Here is a 23,327-nt window from a genome sequence, read left to right on the forward strand (position 1 = left end):
GGGTCAAACTGAGAGGAATGATGGGAAACTGGGGGAAGCTCAACTTAAAGAAACTTGGTGGAATCCCCCATCTCGAAGCTGGGTTTGAACTGGGATTCTTCCTTGTCGTTCAGGCATGGGGTTATTATGTAGCCAATGAAGTGTCTTCAGTTCTGCCTGGAAAACTGTCTCAGTTAAGGAGGGAGCATCCTTCCCCACTCCTGTGTATCCTTCCACGTTGAGGGCACTGTGTGTAAAACTTCAGGCCTTTCTTCCCCTTTACTCATTCAGTAAATGAGGCCAGAGCACAGCGAACATGGGCCTCTGCTCTCCCCTTCCTATCTGGGGAGCGTGCTGCCCACCGAGAGAGAGCAGAGGCTGTCTTCTTCTGCTCCATGCAGGCTGGTTTTGTGCGGGGCCTGATGCTTGTACGATTTGGGGAGGCCTCTTTAAGAAAAAGAACATAAAAATACAAATGCAAAATAATAAGCACCCCTCCCAGGACCTTAGAAGGCCTAGAAGGGACCCATTCAAATGAGCATCCCTGAAACTTAAACTTCATCAGCGTTCCCGTAACTCTGCCCCTGGCTGTGAGTCTTCCCTAGACAGGCCCCATGCCCGCGACGAGGTTGGCAAAGCTGTTTAATCCCGGGCTTCAGTTTCCAGCCCATTTGCTGCCACACTCAGCCTTAGTCTCCAGTCCGCAACAACAAAGGCAATACTGAGGTTTTCATATATGGTTTGAGGGTCTCATTTCTATTTTTTCACATGCTTTTTTGCCCCCAGGACAGTGATCCCTCCAATATCTCTTATTTTAACTTCCCCCAGGATGGACCCTGGTAACTGTAACAATTACATTTTGAAAACAGTGTACAGGAATTATTAACAAAGGGTTAAGGAGAGCCCTCCCTGATGGGTGGTGGGTTTGCTGCAGTTCTAGGATCTAGGCTAGGTTTTGTGGATTCTGAGAATCACCACTGAGTTACTAAAGATACTCAGATTCTTTCACGTGGTTAGATGAGGCTGTCTTTTAAACATTTAACCTGAAGAATGAAGTAGCAGGTTTATTCTGCCACATTGAAGGGCTATTAGCCAAACTCTGTCAAAAATATGACAGGAAAACAGCTGTTGATCCATTAGATATTTTTAAAAGCTGGCAAGGTTGTTTCCCTGGTTTCAGTTGGTAAATGATGATGCCACAGGGCACTCCAGGACACGACGAGGAGACTTTGCTATGACGTGAGGCTACCCAGTGGTCCCTCTTCCTCTCCTCCCTCCATCCACGGCCCTGTCCCTATTTCTCTGGTATTGAGTGAGAATGTCTTTGAGGCACTGTTGAAAAGCACTCAAGGCAAAGAGGCCCTTCCACTCCGGGCAGTTCTGGTCCATGATCTTGTGATCTCATGGCAACTTGCTTGTTCTAAATACCCAAGAGGCCATCTGGGTGAGAGGGGGATGTGCAGACAGAGATTAAGGGACCAAGGACATGCTGACTTTTCCTGCTCAGATGGGAGAACCTGTGAGCAGGCAGAGGACTGTCCGCTCCTCCGAGGGAGGCTGGAAGGCTCTGTACCCCCTGCTGCACCCGTCACGCTCCACTCCAGGCAGCTTTGCTCCCTCCCTGGGCAGAGGCTGCCACTTGGGAGGTGTCACATTCCAGTGCTCTGAAGTGGAATTTTGAACCATCCTCAGCAGCTGGTATGAGCTCTGTTTCCTGCCCAGACAAAGCTGGCAGAGTACAGGCAAGTTTTCTTTCGAAAGATGAAATTTAAGTCATTTTATTGCTGCTGAGAAGTTCTGGATGGGCAAGCCCAGAGACCAAAATTCTCTCCCAGAGCTTATATATTCTGACTGTTATTTCTGGAAGTAACTTTAGCCATTATCTAACTTCTCCGCCCATCCCACCCTGCATTTTATTGGAATTCTATTGCCCTGGCATCTGCGGCAGTGCTGTCCTCAGCTTCCTTCCTCCTATCTCTGATCGTTCCTTGCCCACCTCCCCATGGGCTTTTCCTTGTATGCAGTCCCTTAAATGTCAGCATGCCACATGGATCCGTTTTTTTAAATGTCAGCATGCCACATGGATCCATTTTTTTAAGAAAGGTATATACTTCTTTCTTTTTTTTTTTTTCTTTGCTGTACGCGGGCGTCTCACTGTTGTGGCCTCTCCCGTTGCAGAGCGCAGGCTCCGGACGCGCAGGCTCAGCGGCCATGGCTCACGGGCCCAGCCGCTCCGCGGCATGTGGGATCTTCCCGGACCGGGGCACGAACCCGTGTCCCCTGCATCGGCAGGCGGACTCTCAACCACTGCGCCACCAGGGAAGCCCTACCATAATTTTTTAAAGTGCCGCGGAGCGGCTGGGCCCGTGAGCCATGGCCGCTGAGCCTGCGCGTCCGGAGCCTGCGCTCCGCAACGGGAGAGGCCACAACAGTGAGACGCCCGCGTACAGCAAAGAAAAAAAAAATTATGGTAAAATATATATACACATAACATTTGCCACTTTAACCATTTGTAGTATACAATTCGGTGGCATTCAATACGCTAACCATGTTGTATGACCCATGGATGCATTCTTGGTCTCTTGCTGTTTTTCTTTCTAAAACTCTTTCTAAAACTTTCTAAACATGGGCTGCCTCATTTCCTTTCATAGTTTAAACTCTCATCTAGATATTGATGACTCAACTCTTTATCTCTAGGCTAGATCTCTTCTTATGCTTCAGGGTCATAGTCAGGGTCATTCCACTGTCTGGTAGGTCCTACTGACACTGCAAACTCAACAGTTCCAACTGAGCTCCCTGTTTTCCCCTTCGAACCTGTTCGTTCTCTTCCCCTCATTCAATGGTACTACCCATCAATCCAAGTGCGAAATCTGGAAGTCCATCTCAGTTTTCTTTTTCTCCCTCTCTCTCCTACCTGAGGTCACACCCTCCTATCAGCACATCTGCTCCTTTGACCACCTAAGGACTTCTTGAATCTGCCCTTGTCTACTCCTTCTCCAATACTTGATTAGGCTTAGAATCTTACTACTTTTTTTTTCTGGCCAGCTGTAGTTATCGCTTCACTGGTTCCTCCACCACCATCCTTGTCAGCCAAATTCCATCCTCTACCACTGCATCTAGAGTCATCGACCTAAAATGTTATGATAGCTCTGCCCACCCATGAACTCTTCAACAGCTCTTCACTGTCCAGAGTTCTTAGTACTGGAGACTTTGATGAAAGTGATACACCCTTTCCTCGGAAAAGTACACATTCACATTTGTACACAAGCTCACTAATTTTGATTATAATTTTGGAGGTGGGGGTGGTCCATCAAATCCCCAGAATCCATTTATGGATCCCTCAGTCCAAGAGTCCTTAGCTCAAGGCCCTTCACAACTAAGCCTCTCTTTTCTCCAACCTCCTTTCTCACCACCTCCTTCCTTATACTTTGTGCTTTGACGAAACTCAACCACGTGTAGTTCCCTGTATACACCTCACTGCTCTCTCATGTTCTTCTCCCTGAAACACCCTTTCTTCCTTTCATTGCTTGGGCAACTGTTTTTCATCTTTCAAGTCTTAGCTCAGGCTCCACCCGGTGCATTTATACCTTACATATTTATTGAACACCTACTATGTGCCAGGCCCTCTACAAGCACTGGCGTAAAGATGGACACGGTCTCTCTAATCATACACCTTGTACGCGTGGGGAACACAGACAAGTAAATGCTACCACTGAACTCTGAGTTTGGGCTCTCATTTTATCTTATATCTCTATCTTAGCGTCTCCTGTATATTATGGATATTATATCATTATGTGCCTCTCACTGAACTCTAAGCGCCTGGAGGACATATATATGACTTTACTCATCTTTGTGACTTTGAGATGTAATACAGTGTTTCAAACACAAAAGGACTTGTCCCTCAAGTATTTATTAGACTAAGGGAAATGACGGTTTGGCAGATTAACGCCTTCCACAGCTTGTGGGGGGCAGAAATGGCACAGGCGCCAACGTTGCCCCAGGCTGCTCACCACCCCCTCCATGGTCCCATCACTGGAAACAGCTCACCAGCCTCGCTGCAAAGAGCTTGGGCTTTGGATTCAGTAAAATTTTGTTTTTGTTTTTTAACATCTTTATTGGAGTATAATTGCTTTACAATGGTGTATTAGTTTCTGCTTTATAACAAAGTGAATCAGCCATACGTATACATATATCCCCATATCTCCTCCCTCTTGCATCTCCCTCCCACCCTCCCTATCCCACCCCTCTAGGCAGTCACAAAGCACCGAGCTGATCTCCCTGTGCTATGCGGCTGCTTCCCACTAGCTATCGATTTCACATTTGGTAGTGTATATACGTCCATGCCACCCTCTCACTTCGTCCCAGCTTACCCTTCCCCCTCCCCGTGTCCTTGAGTCCATTCTCTAGTAGGTCTGTGTCTTTATTCCCGTCCTGCCCCTAGGTTCTTCAGAACCCTTTTTTTCCTTTAGATTCCATATATACGTGTTAGCATACGGTATTTGTTTTTCTCCTTCTGACTTACTTCACTCTGTATGACAGACTCTAGGTCCATCCACCTCGCTACAAATAACTGAATTTCTGGACTCAGTAAAATTTAAATTTAAGTCCTAATTCTTCCACTAATTGATATGTGGGCTTTAGGCAACTTACCCAACCTCTCTCTTAAACTTCCTTTTCTCAACATATATGATATTGAGATAACTCCTACTTCCCAGGATTGATTTGCTGTTACATAGGATAAAGTATGTACAGATCCTGGCACAGGCCTCCTTCAATAACTGTGACTTTCCTTTCCATTCTTCCCTTGCTTCTGTGCCCAAGCCATGTTCCTGGTGATGTGCCCAGACTTGGCTCAGGTAAATAAATTTGATTCCTGTGAACAACCTCTTGCAACTGTGACTGAGCTATGGTGTTGGTGGGTGGTCCCAGGTTACATATTTGGGAAGCCACAGGCCCTCAGGTTGCCATCACAATGTCAAGGAAAGGGAAATCCAAGTGAGTTTTCCAATGGTAAATTTAATAGCTTCCATTAAAGTTGATCAAACATTAATGAGGGTAAAACGTAATCAAATATGATGATTTATTCTTACTACCTGAGAGGTAATCTGGGCTAGAAATGGCAATAAAAGTGATAGGCACTGAAGATACTGGATTCCTTAACCCTCGAAGTAGGCAGTATAGAAAACATATTAGGTGAGAATTACCTAAGCCCTTGTGGAACTCTTTCTCAAAAGCAGGGCTATAAAGTAATGAGGCTGTTCATGTAGTGAATATGGTAGCACTCCCACACCCAAATGAATCTAATTCCCTCCAAACTGGTGGCTTTGGATGCTGGAGACTCTCCAATGATTCAACCAGTGCTCAAAGGAATTCTGAAACATCTCCCTTGGAAGTGTTTCTGAAACCAACTTATAGGCCACCAAAAGTAAACCTGATATCTTCTAAGTCGTGCTTTGTTTTTTATCAGTGAGGTTCCCAGCTTGATAACCCACCATTCACCAGACCTGGTTCCCACAACTTTTGGAGTTGTTTTGATATCAAATGACGATGATGTTTCCCTAATTCCCCGACTGAGGATATTCAAATACTGTGCCTTCAGAGTCCGGCAATTTCACAGCAGGAGTGCAGAAGATAGCTGAAATTTTGACAGCGTTCTTAAGTATACAGCTTTCCAAGGTAAATATTTTGAGGGAGCAGTAATAATTTGGACGTGTCAATTCTAGTTTGCTAAACATCTTATTACGTTTTGCCTTATAAAAATAATACCAGAAGGACTTAGATAAGCCATCAGTAGTACGCAGTGAAGGGGAAGATTGATGCCACACTCCTACACACTCAAGCTTTGAGGTCCTTATCATGGCAGGACACTCTGTATCAAGATTCTCCAGCATCCTCTTGTCACCCTGACATTTCAAGTCACTCGCAATGGTGAGGGTGATAATAAGTAGGTCTTGGATTTCTTCAGCACTTTCCTTTCCATAAAATGCATAGAGCTTGTTAATCAAAACCAGTTTTTAGAGAATAATGCAGACAAGATGTAACTCATAAGTATTCAGAATGCCTTAGTTCCTGTGAGTGGGCTGTTGAAATAGGGTTACAGAGAAAGTTACTTAGTAATGTGCAAATGCTATGACGTTGGAAGCGAAAGACTCATTTCTCTTTTTCATTTTTTGTTCCATTAGCTACAGGGACTTGTCTACTCGCCTTTAATGTAACTATTTATTTAATGCATATGCTCAATTGGTCTTATTGATCATACTTCCTATATCAGTCAGCATCGTTATTATCTATTATCTGTAAGCAGGCATACCTTCTCTATACTGTTAGCTGTTGCTTTAGATTATGAACTTGGAAAGGTGGAAGCCATGTTTATGATTGGGTGGCACCGTCCAGAGATAGATGCTTACTATTGGTGACCGTGATGACCTGGTCCTTAAAACAATGTCTCTAAACTGCATAATAGGGTACTGCGAAACCAAAAAATCATTTTCTCCTGAGTTTCTGACACATACTCATCAGTAGGAGACACAGAAAGATGAACAAAGTCAGCCTACAACCCTGGAAGTTGTTAACACTGTCCAGTTAGAAAGTCAGGACTGATTCACAGATTTTGCTCAAAGAGCAGCACGCATTATGGGCAGTTAATCTCTAAATGATACTATAAACCACAGTGCTGGAGCTTAGAGCAGAGGGAGTTCAGGAGGCTTGCCAAGATCAGTGAGGCGACCTGGGGCAGGTCCAGGCAGCACCTGGCAGGCCTTGCAGCCATGGTGAAATTTGGGTAGGTGGAGAGGAGAGGGCATTCCAGGAGAAAAGTGAAATTTGATCAAAGGCACACAGCAAGGATGAACATAACTTTATTTAGAGTGAGGAATTATGAAACACAAATACTGGCTTATCATCAAATATTTGAATCTGTTAGGGATCTAAAATTTGCATTCACGAATTTTAAGGCCAGCAGCTGAAGGTCATCCGAGGTTGCCAGATTGGACTCTATCATGAACAGCCTTTGGCAGACATCTATTTCGGTGAGTCTGCACCTTTTACATACAATCTTTAAAGCCTTAAGCTTTTAAGCTACCTCTTCTAAGTCCATGAATTTGGGCAATGCAGATAAAATAAAATTGCCTTAGCTGTACTTTTCATGCTTCCTTGGCCTGCAAATGAAACAGTTTTCCCGATGCTGGATGGTATGTAAAAGAAACCCAGGAATATTTTAGTTGCCAATGATTCAAGTGCTTTTTAATTTTTTAAATAAATGAAACAAAATATTAAGCACACTGCTTTGGGCACTGGCTAAACTAACATCTGTTCTAGCAACCACAGTTACAACAAAGGAACGCTAGTTATGTATTGCTTGTGGCACAGACTCTTATTTTGGGGAGCTGTAAATTAAATCACTGACCTTTGAATTTCCTTGCTGCCCTAATGAACAGGTGAGAAGTTGGCTGCTTTGCAAAAGGAATGGCGCTCATATACCCTCGTGGGACCTTGTCACTCTGTAGGGAGCAGAGGAAAGAGTTTGTCTGCTCTTTGGGAGTGCAAACAATGTAAATCACATCCCCAATAATATCCTGATCAGAAGATATGTGTAAGGACCCGGAGAGAGCTTGTGATTTGGTGCACTGTGACTGTAATCTCCCAACCAGGACAATGTGGCCTGGGTTTGATTGCTGTCTCCTCCAGTTCTGTGATAGCCTAGTTCACTGATTTTTGCCAAATTTGGATCATTTAAAGAGCTGGCATTATTTTAGGGTTGGCAGACAGAAGATGCTCTCAGGCTTTCTCTGCGATTTGGTCGTATTTCCCAAATTATTAATCTGTCCTCCCTCTCTTCCTGCCCCAGCACCTCTACCCTTTTCTCTTTCTCTCCACACGCACACGCTTTTGGACCCTCTTTAAACTGTGCACGTCTTCCTGCAATTGTGCCTCGCACGACTGGATTTGTGAATCCAGAATGCTCAACCCAAAAGACTCAACCCTTTGGAATAGCCCCAGTGACCCAAGAGCAGGCATAAATGCACATACTGGTCATTTTCACTAAAGCTCGTATACTGAGGGCATGTACTTTCTCTCAGGTTCTTATTCAGAGACTGGGGATTCTTATTTTATATTCAAAGAAGCTTGGTTGTTTGATATCTGAGTATCCAGTCTATAAAGCTTGTGTTTTTTAACTGCTGAGTTTGGTCCTTTATGTTTATCTTGGTTATGGATTAGTATTTGGGTTTAACTTTTATTTCTAAAAATAAATATTACCATCTTATTATGTGCTTATCTCAGAGTTTTCTGAAGCACAGATTCAGAAAAATCCTTTTTATCCCCTCATTTACTCTCAAAACAAGGACATTTCAAACTTAGGGCAAATATCCTTTAAAATGCTTTGAGATAAAAGTATTGAAAGCCAATTCCTCAAATATCCAAGAAAAACAAATCAGCTCAATCCTCCAAAACATATTTGAAAAGGTTTTTATGCATACAAGCGTTATCAAAATAGAGGTGCTACCAAACTCTTTTTATTTCAGTTCATAAACAGCATGACATCTGAGTTTGGCATTCTGATATGCCTGTGGTCTTTTGCCCTTTCTAATGACCGTACAAGAAACCACAGGTCATCTTGTTAATAATAATAAAAAAATACTTGGATGTCGTAAAAAAAGACCTTGAATTATGTACGGCTCTGCTGAGACTAGCTAATAAATAGATGAGAATGATTTGTGACTAGTGTATCAATTGCCTGTAAATGAGAGGGTGTGTTTGAGGTTATTTGAACACAAATTGTTCTTGGGAGGAGCTTTAAGTTCACTTTGGTCTGAAACATAATCTCATTTGTATTAGGGGGGGTGTTGGCTAGTTTGAACTGCAGTCTCCAGTGTCACCAACGAGAGGCTCTCATATTTATTTTCAAAATATAAAAGCCAAACTCATTTGTTACACTGTATAGGACTGCTAATGTTTTCCTTACTCTTTCACTAGCTTACTTTTAGTTCTAGAGTTTCAGACTCTCAGCGTTGGAAGGAGTCTGAAAGCTTTTCCAGTCCAATTGCCTATCTGATGCATGAATGGCCTTTATGTAATTATGCCAACTTGTCTAGTTGCCTGGACTTGAATACAACTTGGATACAACAGGGAGCTCATTCCCACCTGTTTGTAGCATCCAATTAGAAGGACCTTTTAAAAAACTGAAACACAAACTGTCTAACGGCCTATTCTACTCCTTAGCTCTGTATAGATATTGTATTTTCATGTTTATTATTATTAGTTTATTTTTATTGTATATTTATTACTTTATATTATTTATTTTTGTTTAGATCTGTGTAGATGTTGTATTTTATTGTGTAATAAAAGCAGATGCACCTCAGGACAGCCCTTCAAAGAAAAATGGCCATCAAGTCTTTCTTCATGTCTTCAGGCTAAAGAGTCTCAATTCTATTACTCTATCTGATCTACCATATTTGGTAAACTTTTTTCACATATTCAGTTTTTCAAGGTTTTCCTTTGAAGTGTCCTTACTATTTAATATAATACTTGAAAGGAGATTTTACCTTCACCAAGTTGAAAGGTTCTATCACTTCCTTAGTCTCAGATACCATACTTCTGTTAATTTAACCAGAAGTCAGAGTCTCTTTGGAAACCGTGTCACCACACTGATTCTTAGAGAGCCTACAACATCAGCGCAAGGAGACTAAAATTGGGTATCTACTGTGTACTAGGACCTCTGCCAGCTATTTAAGGGCTGGGATTTTTTGCCACATTGATCTGATCCCAAAGCCTTCGAAAAACATTGCTTTGTGCTTCCTTCGAATGGCTGCCCATAGCCCAGGTTCCATTTTCTGTCATTCAAACTCTGTGCAAGGTCAGTCTCCTATTTCGCCACCAATCCAGTCTGCCCTTATTTTTCCGGGTTAAGAATTCTTCACCGTCTGTGAAGAGACGGTGGTTGAATGAGGAAGGAGAGAGATGGGTGTGGGAGTGAGTTGGACAGGAAGTAGAATGATGTTAGGGTGAAGAAATCTACAGGGAATGTCAGGGTGCGGGCCCTGGTCCTGCCCTTCTCCACTGGTTGTTTGGAAGGGACTTGTCTTCTCCAAGGGTTGTTTCCTGTAATTGAGAAACAGTTTGGGGAGGGTCTTGTTGGGGGAAAGACAGAGTTTTTGTCTTAAGGGACAGAGTTTTTGGGCTGAGTAAATAATGAGCTGCCTACATGTTATCCTTGAATTTCTAAAATGATTTGTCCAGCTCCCTTTTGCAGGAAGAGGTGAATGCCTTCTTAGGGTAACTGAGAAGTAACCCACTAAGCCCGTTAAGTGGACTCTCCCCAAAGTCTGTAGTGCTTGTGTCAATTTACTTATGCACAGGCCTGGGTGGAGGCTCATGAGTCTTTGGAATAGACGAAGAATTTCTGGGTGCCCTGTGATATTTGCCTTTTGCACCCCCAAATATATATATTTACCTCTTGGAGTATGTATTCTGCCTTGGTAACTACGTTGTAGACTTCTGGAGGGCAAGCACAGGCTGTTCTTTTGTGAGTTCCCTATCACTTTGCCCACAGTACTTTTTCAATACCTGTTAGTCCTGATCTTTGGCCCCATTTACCTCCAGCAACGGCTTCTCTACGCTTCTTTCCTTAATGAAGAGGCCCACATGCTTATAGCTGCTGGTATGAATTAGCTACTCCAAAGATAGCTACCTATTTTGATTGATGGACTATTCTGTTTACCTTGGAAAAGAAATAGAAGAAAAAAGTCTTCTCTGATCTTTACTTTTTCTGAAGAGTGAGCAATAATTTTTTATTATGTGGGAAGGCGAGATTGCCACTCAGCACAGCTGGATTCATTCCCTACTAGGCTGGTGAAATTCAAGAAATTTTGGCAAGGGCAGTCATGCCAACTGCTTGTTTACCTAGATACATATATGACTATAAACCTAGGCTGGATTTGCATTTTCCTGAGTTACTTCAAAGCAATTAGTAACAGAAGTGAACTGACTTACAAAATGGACGCCCAGGAAGTCGCCTAGAACAGAACTCTGTAGACAGTGTTGGAAGGTGGTCCCTGCCCTCTGTCCGAAGCCTCTTAGCTGCAGCCACTGTAGCATTCATCTGTGGGCTCTAGCACATTCCCTTCTGAGCTAGCCATGATCAAGGCTGTGTAACCTCAGCCTTGGCTGGCAGCATCAAGATTATTTGAGCTGCCATAGCCTAAGTTTCTGGTATTCCAGGGTGAACTCAGGGCACGCCAGTGTTCCCTATGTCACAGCTTTTCTCTAGTTATCTAGGTTCTTTTTTTGAAGATGAAAGATGTTGATTTCCTGAATGAGGAGATACTGGAATTCAACATCAAAACTGCATCCTGTATTATATTTAAATTAAATATTAAAGCATCTCCAAAATATGGCAGCTAAGGAAGGCTTTCCAACTGGTCCCAATTGTTCTGTCTCTACTTTCTCTCCTAATACCCCACCCCAACCAATCACAGCCCCACTGGCCCCAAACACGCCTTTACCCAGGCCATACCCTGAGTAAATCCCTACTCTTTCTTCCTGGCCCAGTTCACTTATTATCTCTCTTGTGAATCCTTCTTTGATTCCCCAGACACTCCGCTTCCTGGTATCACTAGGCGTTGTTTGTTTCTCGATTAAAGAACTTATCATATTAAATTGCAAATCCTTGGAGTACTTGTCTGTTTCTCATGTATTATATCTTTGTGTTCCTTGGACTTAGCAAATGTAGTTACTTAGAGTCCATATCAATCTCTGCGATTCTGCTTGCCTTCCAGCCTTGTGCTATAGACTCTCATGGGCCAGAGCCTGTCCTGAATCTTGATCCAGTTGAGTGGGCTATTTCTAGATCCCCTTTTCCAGGTCTGCTCTTGTGGAGTTAGCACCGCTCTAAAGAGGCCTTTGACTTTTGCCCTGCCTGGTTCACTGGTTGTGGTCTCTCATCTGGTAGATTTGGTCCTCTTAATTCAGGCTCAAGCTCCCTGTGCTCCTTGGATATGCATATTGGGTTGCTGGTCATCCTCTTTGGAGGCCTACCCTCCAACCAGCTGGGTGCCCCTATTCTAATCCTACCTCATTCTGGCTCCCTTCCTCTCCTACCAGCAGGTACAATCATGGGCTCAGTGTGACCCTTGATTGAGTCCATTCATTCACTCATTCAATCACCAGCTATCTACTGAGTAATGACTATGTGCAGGCATTATGCCAGGTGCTGGGTTGCAATTGTGAATGAGACAGTCTGTTTTTCCTCTAGGAGTATATGGGCTACACTGTGCATGAGAGAGAATGGCTCTTTTTTTAATTTTTAAAATAAAAAAAAAATTTTCATTTTTTTAATTAAAATAATTTTAAATTGAAGTATAGTTGATTTACAATTTTGTGGAAGTTTTAGGTGTACAGCACAGTGATTCAGTTTTATATATATATATATATATATATATATATGTATGTGTATATATATACATTCCTTTTCACAGTCTTTTCCCTTATAGGTCATTACAACATCTTGAGTTTAGTTCCCTGTGCTACAGTAGGTCCTTGTTGGTTATCTTTTTTTTTTTTTTTTTTTCTGCGGTACGCGGGCCTCTCACTGCCGTGGCCTCTCCCATTGCGGAGCACAGGCTCCGGACGCGCAGGCCCAGCGGCCACGGCTCACGGGCCCAGCCACTCCGCGGCATGTGGGATCTTCCCGGACCGGGGCATGAACCCGTGTCCCCTGCATCGGCAGGCGGACTCCCAACCACTGCGCCACCAGGGAAGCCCCTCTTTTCTTTCTTTAAATATTGTGATTCTCCATCCTGGAAACCAACACAAATCGAATCCTAATCATAGTTAATAGGGAGAAGCATCAGCTGGGCCTCACTGTTACACACCAGGTGATCAAGGGTGTGGAGTGTACATCCTAGGAGAGTAGTTGCCAACCTGAGAAATGGCCTCCAATTAGAAGGCACCAGAAATTGATACAAAATGAGAGGAAAGGAAGAAAACAATCATGGTTCCTGGGAAGGACCATGGACAAACTAGGCTCATAGCCATATCTAGACCTTGCTCACGTTGGTTTCCCTTTAGGGGAGGGCCCCTTCCCACTTCTTACCTGTTCTTATCATTTTTCAAATCACCAGTTGGGTTTTATGGCCTCCATGAAGCCCTTGTGACTCTTCCTGGATTCACCCCTTCTTCTCCTCTCTGAAATCCCACAGCATTTATACACCTGGCTTCCACAATCTTGGTCTTTGTTACATACTCTTTTATGTGCTTGTTGGACTCATTTCCCAAGCTGGATTTTAAGCTCCTTAGGGACAGCGACTTGTAAAATGTAAATGGAGCACTGGAGACACAGGAGGAGTTTGAGAAATACTTGTTGAATGATTCTCTGATTTTTGTACACCTTGGGTGGGAAATTATAGACTTTTAAGGTACTTATCCAGAAGAAGACAACCTTTCATGAAAAGTTCCTTAAGGTCCTAAATTTACTTGCTTTGTTCTCAAAAGGACAAACTTCTTTTTTCTATTTCCCTTAGAGCAGCACCATATTAGTGACTTTCTCAACCTATTGCTAGAGTTGGAGAAGAAAAAGGAGTCCAGTGAAGACTCTAGAGGTGGGAAGTGTTTAATATGCCGGAAAGAGAGGGCTTTGGATGTTTGACCATTTTCTATAGTCATGGAGCTCAACAAAGTTTACCATTAGTATAGGAATCTTTTAGCTCTTGGATGGAAAAATCTCTTTCCTGTAAAACTTCATGGAATTTCTGCTCCTGGCAGAGGCAACAGTTATTCATTGCAGATCTTGGACACGGTTGTCCAAATGGGCACCAAATAAAGCAAGAAAAAAAGAGGCTCAATTACATATTTTAAAATTATTTTTGGTTCCAGGTGATGGACTGGGCAGGCTGAGACTGGTACTGACAAGTCTAACCCTTTACTCAGACCCAGGGGATAGTTTTTGATCTAAAAACCTTGTCCTCCAAACCAGCTGCCCAGGAAACAAAGGCAAGTCCAAGACCTTACTTCATATTCTGGATTACCACACACTCCACCTGCATCTCTATTTTGCCCAGTGATGGCTTTAGTCTTTTTAATTTGAGCTTCTGTGTAGGACCTGTTGGAGATTGGGATTGAATATTTGAATATAGGTCCTCTTCTCTGGATGGTTTTGGCTTGTCTGCCCCCTTTCAATCACCTGGGCTTGGTCGAGTGACAAACATGTACTCATAGGAATACATCTTGTGTCAGAAAAATCCTTTTGTTATAAGGGACTCTGAAGTGAGAAGCTGACTCTCTGGGAAGAATCTCCAATTAGGTCAGTAATTTTGACTAAGCTTCCACTATAATAACAATTAACATTTATTGAGCACTTACTACTGGTCGGGCCTTCCGCCAAGCACTTTACATAATCATTTCATTTAATACTCACAATACTGCTAAGACATGTAAATTATTATTTTTCTAATTTTACAGATTAGGAAATTGAGGCACCTAGGAGCTAAATAACTCGGTCTAAGTTGCAAAACTGGTCGACAGCAAAACTGATCTCCCAAATCCCCCTCTGCCTCAAATCTCCCCTTTCAGTCTTCTTCCTGTCAACTGAGGGCAACTCCGTCCTTTCAATTACTTAGGCCAAAGCCCTTGGGGTCATTTTTTAAAAAAATTTTTTATTAAAGTATAGTTGATTTACAATGTTGTGTTAGTTTCTGGTGTACAGCACAGTGATTCAGTATCATATCTATCTATCTATCTATCTTCTTTTTCATATTCTTTTCCATTATGATTTATTATAGGCTATTGAATTTAGTTCCCTGCACTATACAGTAGGACCTTGTTATTTATCTATTTTATGTACAGTAGTTTGTATCTGCTAATCCCAAACTCCTAATTTACCCCTCCCACGCCCTTTCCCCTTTGGTAACCATAAATTTGTTTTCTATGTCTGTGAGTCTGTTTCTGTTTTGTAAGTAAATTCATTTGTACCAGATTTTAGATTCCACATATAAGTGATATCATATGGTATTTGTCTTTTTCTTTCTGACTTCCTTCACTTAGTATGATAATCTCTAGGTCCATCCATGTGGCTGCAAATGGTATTACTTCATTCTTTTTACAGCTGAGTAATATTCCATTGTGTATACATACATATATATATATATATATCACATCTTCTTTATCCATTCATCTCTTGATGAATGCAACTTAGGTTGCTTCCATGTCTTGACTATTGTAAATAGTGCTGCTATGAACATTGGGCTGCATGTATCTTTTCGAAGTATGGTTTTCTCCAGGTATATACCCGGGAGTGGGATTGCTGGATCATATGGCGACTCTATTTTTAGTTCTTTACGGAATCTCCATACTGTTTTCCATAGTGGCTGCACCTTGGGGCCATTCTTGATTCCTCTCCTCTCAAGCCCTATGTCTAATGCTTTGGGAAATAAGTTAGCTTTGCCTTTAAGACACATCTGAGTCTGACCTCTTCTCTCATTGCCACTGCTCCCTTCTGAGTCAAGCCACCATCATCACTTTTGCCTGAAATATTGCCATAACCCTGCTAACTAGTCATGGTTCTTCCACCCCTGTCTTCCCACGGGCTGTTCCAGCAGCCGAGTGATCTTTCAGGTGTAAGTCAGATTGCGTTGTGCCTCTGCAAAAGCTGAAGTTCTAACAAGACCCTCCACTCTCCGTCCCCATAACCTCACCGCCTAATGTCGCCTCACTCACTCTCTTCCAGTGACCGACCACTTTCTTCCTTGTACACACCAGGCGACACTGGTTTGTGTGCTCTGAGCACTGGGGCTCAGTGTTTGGCGTGTTCTTTCCCCAGGTGCCTCACAGTTAACTTCAAAGTCTCTATTCAGATGCCACCTTCTCAACGTATCTCTATTTAAAATTTGAACTCACTCACTCAAGCAGTACCTCTTACTCTGCTCTATTTTTTCTATAGCCTATATTATTTCTTAACATAGTGTGCGATTCATTTGTTACGTCCATTGTTCACTGTCTGCCTTCTCTCCCCGCATCCCTGCGAGATAAGAGATTCTTGTCTTGTTGTGTCCTGATGTATCCCGAGCACCCAGGGCAGTGCCTATCTGGCACATTGTCCATAATCAGTGAATACTTGTTGAATAAATGAGTGAATGGACCTGGCTCTAAAATCTTAGGGTGCTTATAATTTTGTTGTAGACACGCAGCATTCTCAAGCGACAGGGCAATAATGCAGAAGACGTTATGAGGTGGTACCAGTCAAGGGTCAGTCGAACAGAAAACCTAGTGACTTGCACTCAGATGAAGGAGATGGGAGGCGTAAGTGCAGTGAGCTGGGAAGACATAAGAGGGACTTTACCAGGAGTTCTTTTCCTTTTGGGGTACATTAGTGGGGACACCCTTTCTTCTTGGTTTAGAGGTCCAGAACTTAAATTTGTAGTCCTGCTTCTGCCACACCACACGCTTGGCCCCAAGATATTTCCCCTTCCCACCTCCCTGCCCTCGCGGCCTCGGGGCATAGCTGTTTCTCTGGTCTGGTCAGACATAATGAGAAATACAGGCCCAAACTGTTGGATCATTCAAAAGCAGGGAGGAATCTGGAATGGAGTTATTAGATTTGGGGTATTTTAATCATTTCCTGCAGGTTGGCAGTTTCCAAAAGGGTCAATTTCTAAAAGAATCAGGCAGGGTACGCTTGGAGAAATTTCACTGCTCTTGAATCCAGTTTTCATATTTGGTGTCCAGATTTGACATTCCACTGAGGCATGCCTGAGACACAGACATTTCTCAGTGGTGACATGTCCCTGTGACAACCCTAGTCTCTTACTTTTGTCCAGTAAAACTTTTCCATTGTCTGTACCCATTGCACTGGCTTACCCTGCTTTCAAGAAAACTGGTTGGTTCCTAACATAGGATGGAAAGTGTGTGTGTGTATGTGTGTGTGTGTGTGTGTGTGTGTGTGTGTAGGGGAAGGCAGGGGAGCTGGGAGGGTGTGCTGTCCATTGTGAGGCCTGGTCTCCTGCTCATCCGTGAGACAACTCATTTTTCCCTTGTCTGGCTCCAGTGCCTGTCTGCTCTCTCTCGTCCACCTGGATGGTGTTAAGGACACAAACCCCAGTCACCGAGGGGTTCTAATGACATGCCCTCCAAAGGCCAGCCAGGAAGTGACCATGGTATCTGCCTAAGCTGACCATCAGGCCAAAACACATTTGTCTCTAGAGTGAGCTCATGGGAAAAGTGCATTTGGATATAGAAACTGAATATTCAGACAAAGATTCTTTCAGAAATGTTCATATTAGGGGTTGAGACCTGTATATGAGCTAACCAAGTCCCGACTGCCCTCTGATGGGCTGGGCTCCAAGACACTGACCGTGGGAGCAACTACACGGGTTGAAGGGTTCTCAGCCATAGCTGCACAAAAGACCCTCCCAAGGGGGCCCTGAATCCACCAAAGCTGGGGCCCACTCCAGAGACTTTGTTTCAATTGGTCTGGCATGAGGTCAGGGCATCCATATTTTTTAAAAGCTCTCCAGGTGATCTTATGTGTAGTCAGAGATGAATGCTACCTGCCACGAAGGATCCAGAGACGGGGCATCTGAGGAGCTGGTAAAGGATGCAGTCCACACTCTGCCTCACAACCCCTATGTCATAGGGCCCCTCCCTGCTTCTTTCCTGTTTCATGAATTTTCCATTTTCTCCTGGATTATTTCCACAATCATATCAACAAGCTACAATTTCTTCCATTCTGAATAAAAGCCTCTCTTTATACTCCACTTCTTCCTTCAGTTATTGCCCCATTTTCTTGCTTCCTTTTAGAGGAAAAACTCCCTAAGATGTGTTTCCTATATATACCGTCCAATTTTTTTCTATGAATTTTCACCCAGACCCAGTCCATCCAGGCATCCCCACTCAATACTGCACAGACCCTGGTCCCAGCTTGCCATCTGGTTGTGAAAGTGCGTCCAGGTCTCACCCTCAGTAACAGAAATGGGGAACCCGGGGAAGTACAGGCATTCTTGATACACTCGTGATACATGTACAGCCCCCGATGTAGCCCACGGCTGGCCTAGCAGTGCCAGGGTCAAAGCTCAATGAACAGAAGGCAGAACTGGTAAAAGAAACTTGCCAGGGAGACGGTAATGCCAATGAAGTTCTCAGTAAAGGGAAAGGTGATGACTTACACAGTGTGTGGTGGTGATGATGACAGAACTGGAGATGAAGGAGAGGCCGTCGTTCATGCTGACCTGAAGCGCGGCTTTCCTGCAATGACATGGGAACCAAGGATACTCAGCATGTGGGCAAGGAGCAAGGGGCCGAGAGCAGGACACACAGGTCCCCCGAGGGCTCTGCTCTGAACTACCCTTGGGACTGTAGTCTCTTCCTCTGGGGGCCTGAGCTGTCTCATTTGTAAAATGTGGAGGATGGTCTCCAGGGCCCATCCACCTCTAACATTCTAGAGAGATGTCAGGATACACCCGGCTGGTGTATCAAGGCAGCGTATCCAGCCCTTCTTACATTGTGGAGAATTGCATTGAATGGGCAGAGCCTGCTCCCATTTAATTTACTTGTCCCATTGTAGTACGAAGAAGTATTCTTAACAAATGGTTCAAATCAGTGGGGGATAAACTGGTCAAGCTGGAAACTCTATTGTTATCTGGACTCTCAGTGATCAGATTCTGATGGCCGTGGTTTTGTTGCTACCCAGCCAACTCACAGAGGTACAGCAGTAAATGAACTAATTTGCCTTCTATTTCCTCCCGTCTATAAGATGCTCACTGAAGCACAAGCTTGCATTCTGCAGCATGGACACGGGGCTAGTTTGTGGAATCAGTGGTATCACAGGTTGACGTTAGGCAACCAGAGTTGGAAGCTTTGTAATTTGAACAAATGACTGAAAGCAGAATTCAGATGATCAAGTTTCGCATTTTTCCTTATAGCCTCCATTCTATCTTCAGTCTATTATAGATGTGTTTACAGAGAGGCTAGTTTGTGCTCTTTCACAAACATCGCCTCTCTGTTTCCCCGCATATTTCTTTTCTTGCTCAGGGTGCTAATTCTCTCCCTCCTCTTGAATATTTTGATCTCATCTCATCAGCATTTACTATAACTGCACCATCGCAAGATTTTCTCCATAAATTAGTTCAGGGAACCTCGGGCCGCCTGGCTGAATACATGGTGCTCTGGAGAGACACTGAGGAAGGAACACTGAACATGGCCTCAGAGGGGTCTGAACGTGGGGTCTTGAACCAGTCGTGGACCCACTTATCCTTTTTGAGCTTCCTTTCTGAGTTTCTTTATCTCTAAGAAAGGATATAATCATCTAGAAGGGCAATTATGATGACAGGGTGAGGTTATGATATGAGAGTGCTTTGGGAAGCATGAGAGCTTTCTAGAAATGTAGCTGTGATTAAGCCAGACAGACCTTGTTTTGAACCCATACTCTTCCACTTATTGCTGTGTGACCTTCGGGAAAGCTACTTAAATTCTCTCAGCTATAGATTTCACATCTGTATAACTGGGATGGTGTGTGTCTGGTTCATGGGGCTCTTGGGAGGATAAAGGGAGGTACCCTTTGTGAAATGTTTACCCTGGTGTCTGGCTCACTGCAAAGCATCGGCACCATTATCATTATGTGGAGGAGTCTAGAGAAAGGCTCTATAATGACAAAGAAGAGAGACTCTTTCTCCTCCTTTTGTCCCCCCTCTACCTCCTTTCTCCTCCCTGGCTGTGGGGTTTAGCTGCTGGTGGAAACTTACATGCCAACTTCCTTTAAGATAGGCGCTGGACACAGCAAATAAGTATCTTCCACAGTGAAGGGCTTCTCATCTGTAAAAAGGAAGTCACTGGATTAAGAGGAGTGAGGCAAGTTTATAATTTCATATTCAGTGCTTCCTACAGACCATCAACCAAGTCCTGGGAGAAACTGGAAAAGCAGTAATGTTTTGAAATATAAACTCATCTTAAGCTGTAAAATCCACTAGAGTGAACTCAAGGTCTTCTGCCTGAATACCACTCGTCTCTGATCCTGTATGTCCAGTGGAGTCAAGCAGTGAGCAAATAGAGGGTGAGTTCTTACCATAGACCAGGCATCCTTGAGGGGAAATGAGAAGGTATTAGACTGATAGTTGGGGAGTTTCAGGTCTAAGTCTAGTTTGAGAGAGAAGCCATAGTCATGGGAAAAGTTTGCTGACTCAGCATTGTTTACAATAGCCAAGACCCAGAAGCAACCTAAGTGTCCATCTACAGATGAATGGGTAAAGAAAATAGGGCATATATATGTAGAATGGAATACTATTTAGCCACAAAAAGTGGAAATCTTACCATTTGTGACAACTTGGGTAGACCCTGATGGCATTATGCTAAGTAAAACAAGTCAGACAGTCAAAGACAAATACCGTATAATCTCACTTATATGTGGAATCTAAAAAAGAAAAAAAACACAACTCATAGATACAGAGAACAGACTGGTAGTTGCCAGTGGCAGGGGCCGGGGGTGGGGTGCGTGAAATGGGTGAGATGGTCAAAAGGTACAAACTTCCAGGTATAAAATAAATAAGTCATGGGGATGTAATGTGCAGCATTACATTTGGAAGTTTCTAAGAGTGAATCTTAAAAGTTCTTTTCCTATGAAAAAAATTATAACTATGTGTGGTGATGGGTGTTAACTAGATTTATTGTGGTGATCATTTCGCAATATATACAAATATTGAATCATTACGTTGTACACCTGAGACTAATATAATGTTATACGTCAATTATATCTCAATTAAAAAAAAGTTTGCTGACAGATACAAGTAGCTAAGCCAAAATATGGTTTGGCTTCAGAAGACAGAGCAGCTTCCTTTAGGTGGGTGATACGATGAGGTCACAGGGAATACAAAACATGAACTGCGCTTCACCGGAGAGATGGGGAAGAGGCGTTCTTGGTGGGAGGAATGGCATCAGCAAAGACAGAGCAAACAAAAGGGTTGCCCCGGGGTAGGACGTAAGGAGGATTTGAAAAGATCAGTATAGGAAAATGTGTGCTCCAAGTTCTTCGAGTTAAGACTGAGGGATTTGGACCTAGGCCTATTATATTGGCTATGAAAAGAACTTTGGAGGTTTTTGGAGAAAAACTTGAAGTGACGATTTTGGAAGTCTTAGCAAATGTAGCTGTGAAAGATGGATTAGAGTGGGGGGAATCTGGAGGTGGGGGAGTTCTTTTTCTTATCCTAGTGGATGCCCGGGGAAAAGCTTAAGCAGTTTTAATCTTGAACTCCTTCAAAACTTCACTGTGTCCCAGATTCTGGGGCCAGAAGCAGGGCTGAGAAGTTACTATACTCAGCATATGGTAGTCATTCCTTCATGACTCAACATTTATTGGGTGCATGCTCTGTTCAAAAGATCGTGGTAGGACCTGTAGGTGATATGAAGATGAATAATATGTGTTCCTTTAATCAAGCTGTGAATACAAATACCTAGAAGACAGAAAGGAAGCCTTTCCATATGTAATGGAAGGTTGCCATGCTGTTGTTGGCACTTGATATGAAACTGATGTCTCTAATGATATTTGAATGTGGGCCACTAAACACTTGCCTGAGTGGAGATTAGGAAGCCTCATACCCTCCATGCCTGGATTTAAGGACCAGAGCCACATGGGATGGGAGTTGGAGGACACATCTGAGTTCTAAGCACTGTGTCTCCATGGAAGGAGGATGAAGAGGACGGCCAATTACAGTCTCCCCTGATGTCTCGGGAGAACTTCAAGTGGTGAAAAGTTAGGGAGGTTATTTCAGGTCATTCACTCATTCACTCAACAAATATTTATTCAAGGCCTACTATGAGCTAGAGACACAGGCTTTGAGAAGAGAAACAGTCTCTGCTTTTCATGACACTGCAGGGGAGATAGTTATTAAACACATTCAGTTTTTTTTGAAGAAGTAAAAATATTACTTTGGTACGCGGGCCTCTCACTGTTGGGGCCTCTCCCGTTGCGGAGCACAGGCTCCGGACGCGCAGGCCCAGCGGCCATGGCTCACGGGCCCAGCCGCTCCGCGGCACGTGGGATCTTCCCGGACCGGGGCACGAACCCGTGTCCCCTGCATCGGCAGGCGGACTTTCAGCCACTGCGCCACCAGGAAAGCCCATATTACATTTTTTTTTTTTTTCTCTCCTTGAGGTACGCGGGCCTCTCACTGCTGTGGCCTCTCCCGTTGCGGAGCACAGGCTCCGGACGCGCAGGCTCAGCGGCCATGGCTCTGGGCCCAGCCGCTCCGCGGCACGTGGGATCCTCCCGGACCGGGGCACGAACCCGTGTCCCCTGCATCGGCAGGCGTACTCTCAAGCACTGCGCCACCAGGGAAGCCCCATTTTTTTAATCTTAGTCTTTAGTACAAGACTTTTTTTTTAATTGAAGGAGAGTGGATTTACCATACTGTATTAATTTCAGGTGTGTAACATAGTGATTTAATATTTTTATATATTATACTCCATCTAAAGTTATTACAAAATAATGGCTATATTTCCCTGTGCTGTACAACATATCCTTGTTGCTTATTTAAACATATTCATTTTTATTAAAAAACATATTCTCTTGAATGTCTACCATGTGCCAGGCATTGTGCTAGGCCTGGAAGTGAACACAACAAAAGAAGCACTGCAGTTTTTTTTTTGTTTAATGGCCACTGTTTTAGTTATCTATTGGATTTAGGGAATGTGGGCAGGCCTATGCCCTGGGGACATCAGACATTGAACTTAGCTAATAATAAGTGGCATTTATTTCTTGTTATTCCTTGGGTGTGTAGCCTAAGGAGAAGGGATAATTAGCCGAACAAAATGCAGGCACTCTTAGGCCCTCCAGGCAAATGCCATCTACTACATCAAAACTTCATTTAGAATTCTAATAAGAATGAGTACCCCTGGGCTTCCCTGGTGGCACAGTGGTTGAGAGTCTGCCTGCTGATGCAGGGGACACAGGTTCGTTCCCCTGTCCGGGAAGATCCCACATGTCGCGGAGCGGCTGGGCCCATGAGCCACGGCTGCTGAGCCTGCGCATCCGGAGCCTGTGCTCCGCAACGGGAGAGGTCACAACAGTGAGAGGCCGGCGTACCACAAAAAAAAAAAAAAAAAAAAAAGAATGAGTAACCCTGTTTGAGTGAGGTGAATAGAGAAAATAAGGGAGGGCTCCGCATAGGAAATAACATGAACGTTGGGTTTTGATGGGTGAATAGGAGTTCTTGAGGAAGAGAGTTCATGAGGAAAGCACAAGAAAGCAGAAAAAGATGCTGTTATTACACAAATTACTATTTAATTAAATTATGATGAGCACAAAGAAGGAAAAGCAGGGGGCTTGCTCTCATTTGGGAAGTCAGGAAATATTTCCCTGAGGAAAGGCTCTG

At 43.6% G+C, this 23,327-nt stretch overlaps 1 protein-coding gene across 2 annotated transcripts in view; it reads right to left on the minus strand.

Annotated features, from left to right (window-relative positions):
• The window catches only part of ANTXR1 (ANTXR cell adhesion molecule 1), a 241,700-nt gene that overhangs the window by 105,967 nt on the left and 112,406 nt on the right, over positions 1-23,327 (minus strand). For both annotated transcript variants that reach the window (XM_022561340.2, XM_022561341.3), the window contains exons 11-12: positions 19,707-19,776; positions 18,132-18,210 (exon numbers count right to left, since the gene is read on the minus strand). In XM_022561340.2, the coding sequence (XP_022417048.2) occupies positions 18,132-18,210; positions 19,707-19,776 (149 nt within the window). The remainder of the gene's footprint in view (positions 1-18,131; positions 18,211-19,706; positions 19,777-23,327) is intronic.

This window comes from Delphinapterus leucas, chromosome 13, assembly GCF_059928025.1.
Source record: "Delphinapterus leucas isolate spDelLeu-1000000601 "Yukka" chromosome 13, BTC_Dleu_Yukka2, whole genome shotgun sequence".
Taxonomy (NCBI): Eukaryota; Metazoa; Chordata; class Mammalia; order Artiodactyla; family Monodontidae; genus Delphinapterus; species Delphinapterus leucas.